This window comes from Chiloscyllium plagiosum, chromosome 19 (genome assembly GCF_004010195.1).
Source record: "Chiloscyllium plagiosum isolate BGI_BamShark_2017 chromosome 19, ASM401019v2, whole genome shotgun sequence".
In the NCBI taxonomy this organism is placed as follows: domain Eukaryota; kingdom Metazoa; phylum Chordata; class Chondrichthyes; order Orectolobiformes; family Hemiscylliidae; genus Chiloscyllium; species Chiloscyllium plagiosum.
In genome coordinates this window covers 23,378,221-23,392,645 of record NC_057728.1, presented here as the reverse complement: position 1 = coordinate 23,392,645, position 14,425 = coordinate 23,378,221, and the positions used below count along the sequence as shown (strand labels likewise).

Below are 14,425 nucleotides of genomic sequence, written 5' to 3'. Positions count from 1 at the left end.
CTTGTGGTTGGAGGGTTCCTAGGCGGATTCTCCTGTTCCCTGGATGCTGCCTGACCTGCTGCGCTTTTCCAGCAACACATTTTCAGCTCTGCGTAAGCTTTATGGTTGGCTCGGCTCCTTTATTTGGAATCAAAGACATCCCCTTTTTAAATTAGAAAAGCTGCAGCTCCCATAAGTAAGGGGAGGGCTGGACTTTCCAGATTTCAGGAGGTACCAATTCAGCTCCCTATTATCTTACATAGCTGATTGGGTCTCTTGTGACCCACAATCAATCTGGTTAGATATTAAGGCCTCCCAAGCAAGATGTACCCTCATCAATCTACTATTTATGGACAAGATTAGAGTTATAACGGATTATTGTAAAAACTCCCAATTGTATTAAATACAACCAAAGCCTGGAGAATAATGCGACAGGATGAGGGTAACCTGCAAAAAACCTCCCTTTATACCCCTATAGTGGGAACATTAGGACTCCAGCCAGGGCTGACTGATGCTGTATTCAAAATCTGGGAGTCCAGAGCTGTCTCCTGTTTGGGAGATCAGTTCGATGGGGAGGTCTTGATGTCCTTCGAGCAGCTGTGTCAGAAGCTCAGGGCGCCCAGCAAGGACTGTTTTCAGTATTTTCAAATACGAGACTTTTATACAAAAGAAGACCACATTGATTAAGCCTTATAAATCTGATAGGGAAAGGAGAGTGCTTCGGGCGATGGGTCCGCCCTTGGTCAGTACTTTCTACCACTTACTATGTAATAAGGTATTGAAGGACATGGAACGTTATATAAAACCGTTTGTCAATTGTTAAGAATTGGGGATGGAAATCTCCTTAGAAATGTGGGAGGATGTCTGGGAAAACACCAGGAGATCTCTATCTGTAATAGGACTCAGGCGACTCAATTGAAGATACTTCACAGGGCTCACATGGCACCTGAACGACTTGCAAAGTTCAAGGCAGGAGCATCTCCAATGTGTCCTCAATGCAAAATCGAAGTTGGTGCTCTCATTCATTGTCTGTGGACATGTAATAATATTGCAGGTACTGGGACAGAATAGTGAATGCCTTGACAAAGATTTTGGGTACAGAGATTGGGTTGGACCCACTGTCTTTACTCTTGGGCTTCCCAAATTTCCCCTCTTTGGATGTATATGGGAGGAAATTATTCACTATCGTTTCCTTTTGTGTGAGGAAAAATATTTTGGTGAATTGGGTGTCCGAAGGTCCCCAGGACTTTTAAGTTGGCATAGGATAGTCATGGAATATATCCCCCTTGACTTCCTTACGAATATGGTGCACCAAAAAACAGAATTATTTTATAGAACATGGTAGCCCTTTTCGAACTACATTGACACAGATATTTTCGCCATATTATTCAAGGCCTTTGCTTAGCTGTGGTAATGGTTCTGGCTGGTTCGGGGATCCCCAGGAGGAAGGATCCCATATAAATACGTGTTTTGTTTTGACTTGATATAAATCTAATTTGAATATGTGTTTAGTTATTTGTATACTTATTTGTTTTCTTTGCTCCTTCTGTTTATTGTCAGTAATGTATGATATCCTATTTTATGTTTTGGTTGTTTGTAGAATAGATTAGTAGTTAGGTTTTTTTTCTTTTTTAATCTTATATTGGTGTCATTATTATATTGTAAAATGGAATACACTAGCTTGTACTATTTTTGTAATTTTGTCAAAAATCTCAAAAATCTTCTTTTTCAATAAAAATATCTACTAACAATAATCTCCCCTATAATTATGTGATGCACCCTGAGAGCTATCAGCTTTGTAACTTCTGTTACAAATTTAAAAGGGTGTGGCGGGGGGCAGTAAAGATTCAAGATCCCGTATTCCTCTCCATATATTAGGGCTTTAAGTAATGTATACCGTCCAGACTCATCTTTTATTTGGAAGGGAAGATTCTTCTAAATAAGAATGGCCACTTCCCTACTTTTTGAGCTGTAAGATGAAAAGGACACCTGGCCAAATCCTCCCTGTTGCAGCTTTGAATGCTCCTTATCAAGTAGATGTGTCTCCTGCAGGAGAGCTACATCAACCCTTTCTTTTTTTAAAGACTTGATATATCTTTTCCCTTTTGATTGGTGAGTGGCTCCTCTTGACATTCCAGGTGCACCACTTGAACAAATGACTAGCCGTGATTGTTCAAGCAAGTCCGAGACCTCCCAGGAGGAAGAACCCTACCCAAAAGACATTGGGTAGAAACCATAAAGAATTCACATATAAAAACACCTTTTAAAACAACTAACTCAAAACAACTAAGAACTACTCCCAAAAAAAAGCATAAGATACATTTAAAAGGAGACCTTCCCCCTTGAACGCAGGAGGCACTCCTACCTTCCAGTAATCCCACCATAACATCTCCCAACTAGAGCCATACCCTTGGCCCAGACATTACAAAGTAGAATAAACAAATGCGAATATCTTATAATACAGGAGTTAAAAGTGGGTGACCAACCCATCCCCTCCACACTATTACCGAGGCACACTTAACAAAACAGCAACATTAGATAAGATATATAAAATTACCAAATTACAATCCCAGTAAATATTAAGGAATAAAAAAGCAACCCAGAAACATCCCCCCATAATCGGATAAACTGAGCGAATTATAAATAAAAGTAAAAAAAAAGGAGAGAGAATGAATGCACTCCCTCCCCCCCACCCTGAGGAAGGATAGAAAAGAGAAAGAGGGAAAGAGGAGGAGAAAGAAATACAGAAGAGGGGTAAACTAAAATCATTGTCCATATAGTTCAAGTCCCGCAGTCTATTTGAGAGCATCCAGGAATTCTTTTACTTTTTCTGGTGATCCGAAGTTGTACACAGATCCTCTATGACTAAAGCACAGCATTGCCAGGTATCACATAGAATATTGAATATTTAAATCCCTCAGATGCTTCTTTACCTCGATGAATGCCTTCCTCTTGCGAACCACAACCGGAAAGAAGTCCTTGAACAACATTATTTTGGAGCCCTTGTATACCATGGCAGGATGATCCTTCCCCAAAACTCTGGAGGCCTCCAGCAGCATTGGTTTTTCCCTATAGTGTTGAAGTCGAACTAAGACCAAGCAGGAGCGCTGGTCCGACCCGGGTCTATGTGTAGCAACCCAGTGGGTCCGCTCAACCCGCACCCGGCCCAGCTCCGACTCCAGTTTCAGCAGCTGTGGGAGCCATTGCTCCAGAAAATCAACATGCTGGCCTTCCTCCTCCCTTTCGGGAAGGCCCAGCAACCGAATATCTTTCTGATGATCTCGATTTTCTAGGTCGTTGATATGTTCTTCTAAGGCCTGGGGTCAGCGCTCCAGAGCCTGGAGCATCCTTCTGCAGCATGCTTCTGCAGCATGACCGAGATCGACTCCCTGGAACAGTGTATTTTTAACAGCGATTGGCTTGGTTTCTGCTGAGTGGAAATAATTACATTTCCTGTTCTGATGTTGTTAAATTGAAATTAATGGCCAATCATAGGCATTGTAAGTAATTTAGGAAATTGCCAGGAGGGAAGGAATTGCAAGTGTTAGCACACTATAAACTCTGAGTTAATTGCCCTCACTCTCTCCACTCCTACACTCACTGAGAAGTCTGCATCTCTCCATTTTGGACTCTTGCTCACCTTCAATTTATTGATTGACTGTTGATGCCCATTTCTAGACCTTGAGCTATCTTAACACACCTTTACCTTATTTTCCTTTTCTCGCCCCTTAAGATATTTACTTAAAATCTTACTCTTTAAATAAGTTTTGGTCACCTATCATGCTATATTTATATGACTCAATGTTCTGACAGCCGTTTTCTCAAGTGCCATTGGAGGTTTCACTACTTTAAAGGTATTGTATAAATCAAAGTAATTGTCTATGTTAAATTTTTTAATATGATAGTCGAGACAGTAAGTGTTAGTTATATACCTAATTGTCATTCACAATAGCTGAGCCAAATCCTGATCTCTGAGCATGCCCTACATACTAAATTATCAGCAACAATGAATAGTAATGAAGAATTAGAACACTTTCTGATCTTTTCCCTCCATAACAAAGTGAGGAGGAAACCAATTGTGATGATTGTTAATCAAAGACCTCCTATTTTGACAATTGGTGAAAGCTCTGCTATGAAGAAGTACAATGAATATCTGGATTACTGTGAATCAACATACAATGCTGATCTAATATCAACCATGCCAAATTCAATCACTGCATTCCAGCCTGCACCCTATATTAACCTTTCACATTTGTGTAATACTTAACAAAAATGCAGGATGTTCTTGCCTTTACTGTTCAAATAAATCATGATTACTTACAAGTTAGTTACTGGATCATTTCTTCTTGCTGCTGATACATTTGTACATGATTTTTACTTATATGTAAGTATGTTTTTATTGATTTGAAGGCTTATGGTAAAACAAGTTTTTCCTAGTCATGGGTGATGTGTTATGTCTTCCACTGAGGTTGAATGTATTATGCATAATGTTAATGCTTTAAATCAAGAGGAGCTGAGTGGTCCGCTTCTGCTCCTGTTTGTATGTTCATATGAACTTAGGTGAAATCAGTTATTTGGTGAATTTTGAGCAGAAATATTGCCACTAAACTTGCTGTTTTAGTCTGTTGTGTTTGATACTACTTGTGTTATACCTTCACTTAAAGTTAATGGCAGCAACTCATTCCAGTATTTCTTATTATTAACCCAATCAGGTTTATTTATTCCTGATGAGTCAGTTCTCAATCTAGTTCAACACTTCTTATTAAGTTAGTTGTTACTTTAATTTGGTTAAAATTAGGTCTTCATTTTAAATGATGAGATTAAAAATTGTAAATGCTGTAAATAATCAACATCTATTGAGAAAACATGTTATCTTGTTCATTGAGCAGCTGATTGTTTCCAGTGCTTTCTGTTTTCATCTTGTGTTCACATTCTCATGTGGAGCTGATTAGCGCAGGTATAAAATGAAGACAGCAATAAACTTTCTTTTTCCATGCAGAGATTGGTTGACGCTGCTGAAGAAGCTGATTTGTATCACAAGTATGACATGAATTTTGAGGTGAGTGCACTGATCAAGCACCAAAGGTAAAAGATTATTTTAAAATTGTATTAAAAAACAGCACTTCAGCATCATAGCCTGAACTTACACTGAAACTCTAATCAACTTGTTTTCTGTTTGGTACAGAGATTTAGCAAAGGTTTCTATTGAACTAAGCCCCTTGGTAAAACTTGAATTGATTTGAATTATAGAATCATATAGTACAGATTAACAAATCCAGTCCACCATGTAGCTGTTCGCTCTTTGGAAGTGTTATTCAGTTAGTCCTAAACCAGGACTGTTTGCACAGTACACTGTGATGACACTGCTCTTTTATGTTGTCCTTGGTTTTCTCTTCTGGAGGTTGTAAAAACACAGGTTCTGAAAAGTCTGGGCTTGGATGGGTTTTAAAGTCAATTTGATTATAACTAACAAATACTGCCTCAGGCAAAAGACTTTCAAATTGAAAAAAAAACTGGTACAATGAAAGGGGAGCGGCCAGTTCTCCCTGTTCAGCTTTTCTCTGGTTTGATTTGGCTTTTCACAGAAAGCAGTCAGGCAGTTGTAAAAGCTGTTGAACCCAAAGAAGCAGGTGTTCTATGTTCTCAGTGGTTAGCACTGCTGCCTCAGCACAGGGTCCCAGGTTCGATTCCAGCCTCGGGTGACTGTCTGTGTGGAGTCTGCACATTCTCCCCGTGTCTGCGTGGGTTTCCTCCGGGTGGTCCGGTTTCTTCCCACAGTGGGCCGAAGGGCCTGTTTCCACACTGTAGGGAATCTAATCTAATCTAATCTAATCCTCCTGTCTCTCTGACATCACTCCTGTAAGATCCTGTGTTTGATTTTACCTTTTGTACCAAGGGGTATTTAAGGGGATTGTTGAAAGTATTTGGAACAGCATCATTAAGTTGGGATGATCTGTTGGGTTTTCGGATAGGATAAGCTATTCAGTATTCTGTTTTTTTTCTGTTTGTTTCATTCGGTAATCTTGTAAATAAATTTCACTTTGTTTTAAACAATGTTGTTGGACCAACTGCATCTCCCCTAGAATATACACTTAAAACAATTAGCAAAGCTAGGGTTTGGACTACTTTTTTGAAATGTATTGAGGAGGTGTGGCCTAGTCCAAAATAGATTTGGGGCTCTTTGTGGAATTTGTTCTATAGTTACAAATTGGGATTAGGGCTGTTGGACTCAAAGGTAGGTGTTAGTGTCTTGTGTTCCGGTTGTTGATTTTGATTGGTTTAAACAGTGGTTGGGATAACAATAGCTTTTTCAGTCGCCAAGTGTTTTCTGGGGGTGGAAGAAGTGACTTTAGCAGTTTTGCAAAAGATGCAAAAGGCCCAGCTACTGGAATTAGCAGACAAACTGGGGTTAGAGCTAGAATTGCCTCTTTCCATGAGGAAGGAGAGATAATTACAGCATGTAAATTTGGTGGAAATTCCATGAGAATCTTAATAAGTTCAATTGAAAATGAAGCAGCTTGAGTTTGAGGCAAAAGATAAGGAAAGGGCAACAGAAGTGGAACAGTTTGAATTACGAGTAAAAGCAGAGGAAAGAGAAAAAGAACAAACTGCTTCAACAGAACAAAAAGAACAAGAACGAATCACTTTAGCAGAACAGAAAGAAAGAGAAGGAGAGGGAGTTTGAACTCCAGAAATTGGCACTTAGACAGGAGTTCATAAATTCACTTTCTGAAGTAGTGCGGACTCATTTGGGAATGTAGAGAGTTAAAATGACAAGATTAGCAGCTGAAATGGCTGATGATGAGTGAGTTGGTCCATAAATTGAAGTTTGGCTTCCAAAATCAATTTAAATCAGTGAGGGATAGAAATTAGCGAAAAGAGAAATCCTTGCATGGAAAGGGAAAGGCAGATCTCAGTGAAGATCATAAGGATAACTTACCATAGAGTGAAAAAGAAATCCTTGAAGGGGAAAGAGAAGTTAAAAGCTCTGGTGTTTCCACTGCAATAAAGTAGGCCACATGAAATCAGTGTTGGTGGGATAGGAAAAGCACTGGGAAGCCAGCTGTAGAAAAACAGGATAAGCCAATGAATTTTATTAGAGTGGTAATGGAAAGCACAATGGAGGTTAAAACGCTGCACCACAATGTACAATCTGGTTGGAGGTTGGTTAAGGAGGAAGTGCCAGATCTTCTTAAACCATATACCTGTGCAGGTAAAGTTTACTCACATAGACCAGGAGCAGCAGGTGAAGAGGTTACAATATTAAGAGATACAGGATCCTCTCAATCTTTGATGTTGAAAGATTAGGAGATATGTATCTCTGAAGGACCATTGCCAGAAAAGGTGCTAGTAACAGGAATTCAGTGAGACAAGCAGCACTCAATTATGTAAAGTGAGGTTAGAATGTCCAGTGAAGAGCAGAGAAGTCGTGGGAGTAGTACTGGACAAACTCTCAGCTCCAGGAATACAATTTGTCCTTGCTAACAATATAGCTGGTTTACAGGTAGGAGTGCTGCCTATTTTGGTTGAAATGCCAGTGGAAACTCAGACAACTGAACTATTGCAGGACACATTTCCTGTGATTTTTCCCGACTGTGTGGTAACAAGGTCACAAAGAAACAGGAGAGATCAAAGAGGGCAGATAAGAAAGTTGAAGTGGAATTAGCAGAGACATGTGTTTGATTAGATGGTGGACATAAAACAGAACAGATAGATGACAAAGCAGACATCTTTAGCTCAGAGAAATTAACTGAGTTACAGCAGAAAGATGAAAACTTAAAGGAATTATATCAAATGGCATACACATAAAAAGAATTTGAATGTATCCCTGAATGTTATTATCTTAAAGATAATCCCTCAATGAAAAAATCACATATTCAGACAGATGCAAAATGGAAAAGTTCATCAAGTTCTATTGCCAGTGGGTTATAGAAAGAAGATGTTGCGAGTGGTGCGCGAGTTACCTCCAGGGTGTCATTTAGGAATAAGAAACTCAAACTAAAATACAAAACCTTTTTTAACCTGGATTGCACAAGGATGCAGTTGAATTTTGCCAGACATGTCAGGTAATTGGAAAACCACAGGCAATAATAAAAGCCGCATCTTTAACACCTATTCCTACGTTTGAAGTGCCTTGTACAAGCATCTTAATTGATTGTGTAGGACCCCTACTAAAACAAAATATGGGAATCAGTATTTGTTAACAATGATGGATTTATCCACTAGATTTCTAGAGGCCATTCCATTACACAATATCACAGCTAAAATGATTGTAGAGGAGTTCCTCAAATGTTTCACTAGATATGGACTATCCACAGAAATACAATCAGATCAAAGGTTAAACTTTGCATCACGTTTATTCAAGGAAGTTATGGACAGCTTAGGAATAAAATAATTCAAATCTACTGCATACCATCCAGAGTCACAGAGAGTGCTCAAAAGATGGCATCAGACATTAAAGACCATGTTGAGGGCTTACAGTCACGACCATCCAGATGATTCAAATAAGGGAATTCTGTTTGTGCTTTTTGCAATCAGAGATGCACCAAATTAATCAACCAAATTCAGTCACTTGAATTAGATTTTGGGCATGAAATGAGAGGACCACTAAAGTTTTTTTAAAGAGAAACTGGTAAGTCATAATCCTGGGACCACATATTTGGACTATGTGTCAACTTTTAGGAAACCATTAAATAGAGTGGGGGAGTTGGCTTGACGGTACTTCATTATATCACAGCATACAATGAAATGGGAGGCAGACTAGAAATCAAAACCTTACAATTTTGCTATCAGGGATAAGGTGTTAGTGTTACTTCCAGTGGTAGGTGAAACTTTTAAAGCAAGATATAGTGGACCTTACCAAGTCAAAATGAAATTGAGTGAAGTGAACTATTTGATAAGGACTCCAAACAGAAAGAAATCTCAGAGTCTGTCATGTGGATATGCTCAAAAGGTATTTTGACAGGAAGGAAAGCCAAAGGGAGCTGTGTTCTTGATTACAACACAGAGGGAACCAAGTTCAGAGGTTTCTGAATTAGACATTCTTCAAATTAAATTGGACAATGAGGAAGTTGTCAAAAATTGGAAAACATTACTGAGTTACCTTGCAGAGGAAAATTGAAATGACCTGAAATAGTTATTAATATCACATGGGAAATATGTGGAAATAAGCTGGGAAATACTAACCTAATTATGCATCATGTAGGCATAGGAGATGCTGTTCCAATTAAGCAACATCCTTATCAGCATACCCAGTAAAGTTGGCATAGGTTCAATAGGAGATTGGACACATGCTCCAGGATGACATAACTGAAGTAAGTTACAATGACTGGAGCTTACCCATAGTAATAGTGCCAAAGCGTGTGGACTATCGCAAAGTCAATGCAGTTACAAAGACTGATGCATATCCGATTCCGCGTTTGGAAGACTGTGTTGGCAAGGTGGGACAAGCAACTTATATTTCTAAGTAGGACTTGCTCAGAGGATACTGGCAGGTACCTTTGTCCGAAAAAGCGAAGCCAGTTTCTTCTTTTGTAATGCCGAATGGACTGTATCAATTTAAAGTCATGCCATTTGGTGTGAAACTGCGCCAGCCGCACTTCAGAGACTAACCAATAAGGTCATTGCTGGACTACCCAATTGTCATGCATATAGATGACCTGGTAATTTTTAGTCACACATAGAAGGAACATTTGCATCATTTATCCAACTTGTTCAATTGACTTTGGAAGGCAGGTTTGGTGATAAAGCTGGCTAAAAGTGAATTTGCCAAAACCCCAAGTCACCTTCCTGGACCATGTTATTGGAATGGACAAATGGCCCCATGGAATGCAAAAACAAAGGTAATTGAGGAGTTTCCTGTACCATCACCAAAAAGAGTAGTACTACGATTCCTGGGATTGAGTGAATTTTATCAAACTCATACCAAATTTTAGCAGTGTGGCTGCTCCACTCACTGAATTGTTAAAGAAAGCCAAGAAGTTTCAGTGACGGCGAACTGTCAGATGGCATTTCACAGCCTGAAAGCTGTGTTAACCATTGCCCCTGTGTTAGCCACACCTAATTACGCAAAGCCATTCAAGCTGACTACTGATGAGTGATGTGTCGGAACACCACAAGAAGATAGAAAGACCTATCGGATAATTGAACATTCATCAGCAGAAATATTAAACAGTTGAGAAAAAAGACTTTGAGCTTGGTGTTGGCATTATAACATTTCAATGTTTAATTTACCAGTAACACATCTGAGACAATCATGTACACCAACATAACCCATTCAAGTTTGTGGAGAAATTTAAAGACAAAAATGCTTGTTTAGGTGGAGTTTGTTATTACAGACATTCAATTTGAAAATTATGCATGTGGCAGGACAAGAAAACATGTTTGCTGATGCATTATCAAGACATGAATGAGAAACAGGTGTTCAAATGGCAGGATTAAAACAGACTGAAGCGAAACAAAGTCATGCATGTTTGTAGTCAATGTAATGTATGTGTGTGTTGTAATGTATTAACAGTTTAATGTTAAGGTATTTTAAATGCATCCATCTTTGAATATTGATGATTCATGTGGGAGTGTGATGATGCTGCTCCTTTAAGAAGGTTATGTTGTGCTTAGTTTTTTTTCTCAGGAGGTCGTAAAAACATAGGTTTAGAAAGGTCTGGGCTTGAATGGGCTTTAAGACCGATTTGATTATAGTTAACAGATGCTGCCTCAGGCAAAAGGCTTTCTGGTTTAAAAAAACACTTGTACACTGAAAGGGGAGTGGCCAGTTCTGCCAGCTCAACTTTTCTCTGGTTTGATTTGGTTTTTGGCAGTCTGGCTATTCACTGAAAGCAGTCAGCCGTTTGTAAAAACTGCTGAAGCCAAATAAACAGGTCCATGCTGATCCTCCTATCTCTCTGACATCACTCCTGTAAGACCTTGTGTTTGATTTTACCTTTTGTGCCAAGGGGTGTTTGTGGGGATTGTTGCAAGTACTTGGAACAGCATCATTAAGTTGGGGTGATCTGTTGGGTTTTTGGTTGGTTAAATTATTCAGTATTCTCTTCTCTTTTGTGTTTCATTCGATAATCTTCTAAATAAGTTCTCTTTTGTTTCAACCTAAGTGACCAACTGCATCCCTCCTGGAATATTTGTGTTGCACTTGCTGAAAACAACTCGCAAAGTTAGGGTCTGGGCTACTTTCTTGAAATGCTTTGAGGGGATCTGGCCTGGTCCATTATAACTTTCTAATATAGATTTGCTTAAGACCATTTCTTGTATATGTAAGACCTGCTGAATCCAGCTCACTCCCCTCTTGGCAATGCTCACCTACTGCCTGCAATGTGCCTGATATTACCTATACCCCAATCCCTACAATGTTCAAACAGCCTAAACAAAGTAAATCATACTCCAGACAATGTTCACACGCTTCCTCAGCAATGTTCATCTCCTTCTCAAAATGCCTACAATATTTGTGACAAAATTGACCCAGAAGTACTCAACAGCCTGCTTCGCGACAATGCTCATTGCTTCCTCACAATGTTCACCACTTCCACCCCCCCCAACCACCATTTCTTGGCAATGTTTACCCCAAATCAGTCAACGTCCAATGTCCACCATCTCTACACAATGTTCAATCTTTTCCTGTGCCCGGAATGCTCACCAACCCTCCTTCCTGTGGCTTGTTAGGAATGCTCATTCTACTTCCAAAAAAATCCATTCCACTTTGAGAAATGCTCACCACTCCTGCACAATGCAATATTTACTACCCTGCTACCTCAAGCAAGATTTACCTTCCTCCCAACAACTCTCACTCCCTTCCAGCAAAGCTTGTCATCCCCTCTCAACTCACCTTTCCCTGGCTTCTATCAGCTAATGTCAGAAGAGTCAGCACTGTTGGATAGGCAGGAGGAAAAATGAAAATTGCTTAGGATGGAAGGGGATGGTGAGCCATGACATCAGCGTTGTCTGTTTGGGGTAAGTGTTGGGGTGAAACTGAGGGAAGCAGTAAATTAGGTCAATGGGTAATAGACAAGGGTGAACATTGTCAGGGGGTGATTGTTGCCTAGATATGAAGGATATGATAAACATTGTCGGGGGCTGTTGGGATCTGAGCATAATTGGAGTACTGTGCACCTTTGCTGAGGAACTGTTAAGTGGAGAGAGGGGTTGAGAATTGCCAGGAATTGAAGAGTTGTGAAAATTGTCAAGGATATCGGTGATGGAGTTTGAGGTTAACAGTTTCATAATTTTAAAAACCACGAGTTACTGAACTGAAGACAGATCTTAAGGGATTTGCCTTCTGTTCATGGTAAAACAGGGATTTATAACTTTGCTGGAATCACAATCACCATTTGGCTTCCTGACTCTGCTCACTACTGGATTCAAACTGGAGCAAGGACTGGAAAGTGCAAAGATTTCAGCATAAGTGAATAGGTGAATTTATAGTCACATGTAAGCACACCCACCTCCTTACTGTTTGGAAGACTTGGGCCTTTGATTCTATTACCACCTCCATCAAATGTAGCACATTCCAAGTTAGCTGCTTATTGATGCTTTCTGAGTTCTACTAATATTCTTGATGTCCAAATGGACCATGAGCAATCCCCTCCAAATTCTATTTCTCTGCAGTCCAGAGCAGAAGTTTAGAAGCCTGGCACTGTGTAGACAACACAGCTCTCTGGGCAGTCTGTCTCAGATGCAGAGAATTGTGTTAAACCCCCTAACTATACTGTTGCCTACTTTCACTATATTCCTAGTAACTTCCCCACTTCAGTCACTTTCTGAATGATAGCGTCCTGGTCAGTTTGTTCATCCACCCTGCAGCTGAAAATTTAATTGATACAAGCTGCAAAAATCTCAAACATTGAGACTTATTTTAGGCTCTTTCCCTTTTACATGCTGAATCCCCATACCCACCTCACTTGCTGTCATACGTCCAGTGATTGACTACTTGACCAAATCAGATAACACTATCCTAAGAGGCGTGACCACCTTCTGGAATAAAGTGCTTCCGCTCCCCGATGTCATTTTCTGCAGCTCAACCTCTAGCTCTCAAACTCTGAGCAAAAGGTTGTTGATTCATGGAGACCTATTTTCCTTGGATCACTCTGCTGTCTAGAATTTTTCACAATCTGCAGCTGCCACAGACCAACTGCCTGCCAACTTTAATGTTTTTTATTTACACCATTAATTATAATCTTAATTATTAAATTGATGCCTCTTTTCAGAGCTACAGCGATATCGGGAAGAAACCCTGATCTTGGGAGCTAGACAACTGAAGGCACTGTTACATTATTCTCTTAGACGTAGATGTACAAACCATACACAAGGACTGGTTAAACAACAATGTGTCTTTTTATTTGAAAGTTAGACCATTTGTAGAGACTTCACTGGGAACCAAGTCAAGTACATCTGATCTCTATCGCTGCTGCTTCCGACTGAATAATATGTCATGTGGATGTAGCCATTGGATGTCACAGTATTTATTTCCTATCCCTAGTTGCTCTTGAGAAAGTGCAACTGTGGTACTGCCTTGAATCACTGCAGTCCATTTGGTACAGGTAGACCCACAATGCCATGAGGGAGAGATTTCCAGGATTTTGACCTAGTCAACCTGAAGGAATGGCAGTATATTTCCAAGTCGAGAGTGTGGTGCTAGAAATGCACAGCGGGTCAGGCAGCATTCAAGGATCAGGAGAATTGATGTTTTAGGCATAAGCCCTTCATCAGAATTCCTCATCAATTCTTCTGCTCCTCGGATGTTGCCTGACCTGTTGTGCTTTTCCAGCACCACACTCTTGACTCTGATCTCCAGCATTTGCAGTCCTCACATTCTCCCAATATATTTCCAAGTCAAGATAGTGAGTAGCTCAGAGAGGGACTTGCAGGTGCTGGTGTTCCCATGTATCTGCTGCCCTTGTCTTTCTAGATGGGCTTGGGAAATATTGTTTGAGGAGTATTGGTGAATTTCTGCTGTGCATCTTGTAGACAGTACACACTGCTACTATTGAGAATCAATGATTAAAGGAGTGAAGGTTTATGGATTTGGTGCTAATTGAGTGGGCAGCTTTTTTCCTGGATGATGTCAAGCATCTTGAATGTTGTTGGAGCTGCATTCATCTGAGCAAATGGGAGCATTCCGTGATATTCATGACTTGTGTCTTGTATATGAAGGACAGGTTTTTGGGAGTCAGAAGATAAGTTACTCTCTGCAGGATTCCTAGCCTCTGATCTGCTCCTGTAGCCACTGTATTTGTTTGGTTATTTCGGCTGAATTTCTGGTCAATGGTAAGCTCCAGGCCATTGTTTGGGGACGATTCAGCAATTGTAATGCCATGGAATGTCAAGAAGCAGTGATTAGATTCTTGTTGTAGATGATTATTGCCTGGCAGTTGTGTGATGCCAACCTAAACCTGGATATTGTCCAAGTCTTGTTGCATTTGAACATGGACTGCTTCAG

General features: G+C 40.0%; 1 protein-coding gene across 10 annotated transcripts in view; it reads left to right on the top strand.

Annotated features, from left to right (window-relative positions):
* The window catches only part of LOC122559589 (voltage-dependent calcium channel subunit alpha-2/delta-4-like), a 483,398-nt gene that overhangs the window by 65,501 nt on the left and 403,472 nt on the right, over window positions 1-14,425 (top strand). For all 10 annotated transcript variants that reach the window (XM_043709329.1, XM_043709326.1, XM_043709324.1 and 7 more), the window contains exon 4: window positions 4,979-5,038. In XM_043709329.1, the coding sequence (XP_043565264.1) occupies window positions 4,979-5,038 (60 nt within the window). The remainder of the gene's footprint in view (window positions 1-4,978; window positions 5,039-14,425) is intronic.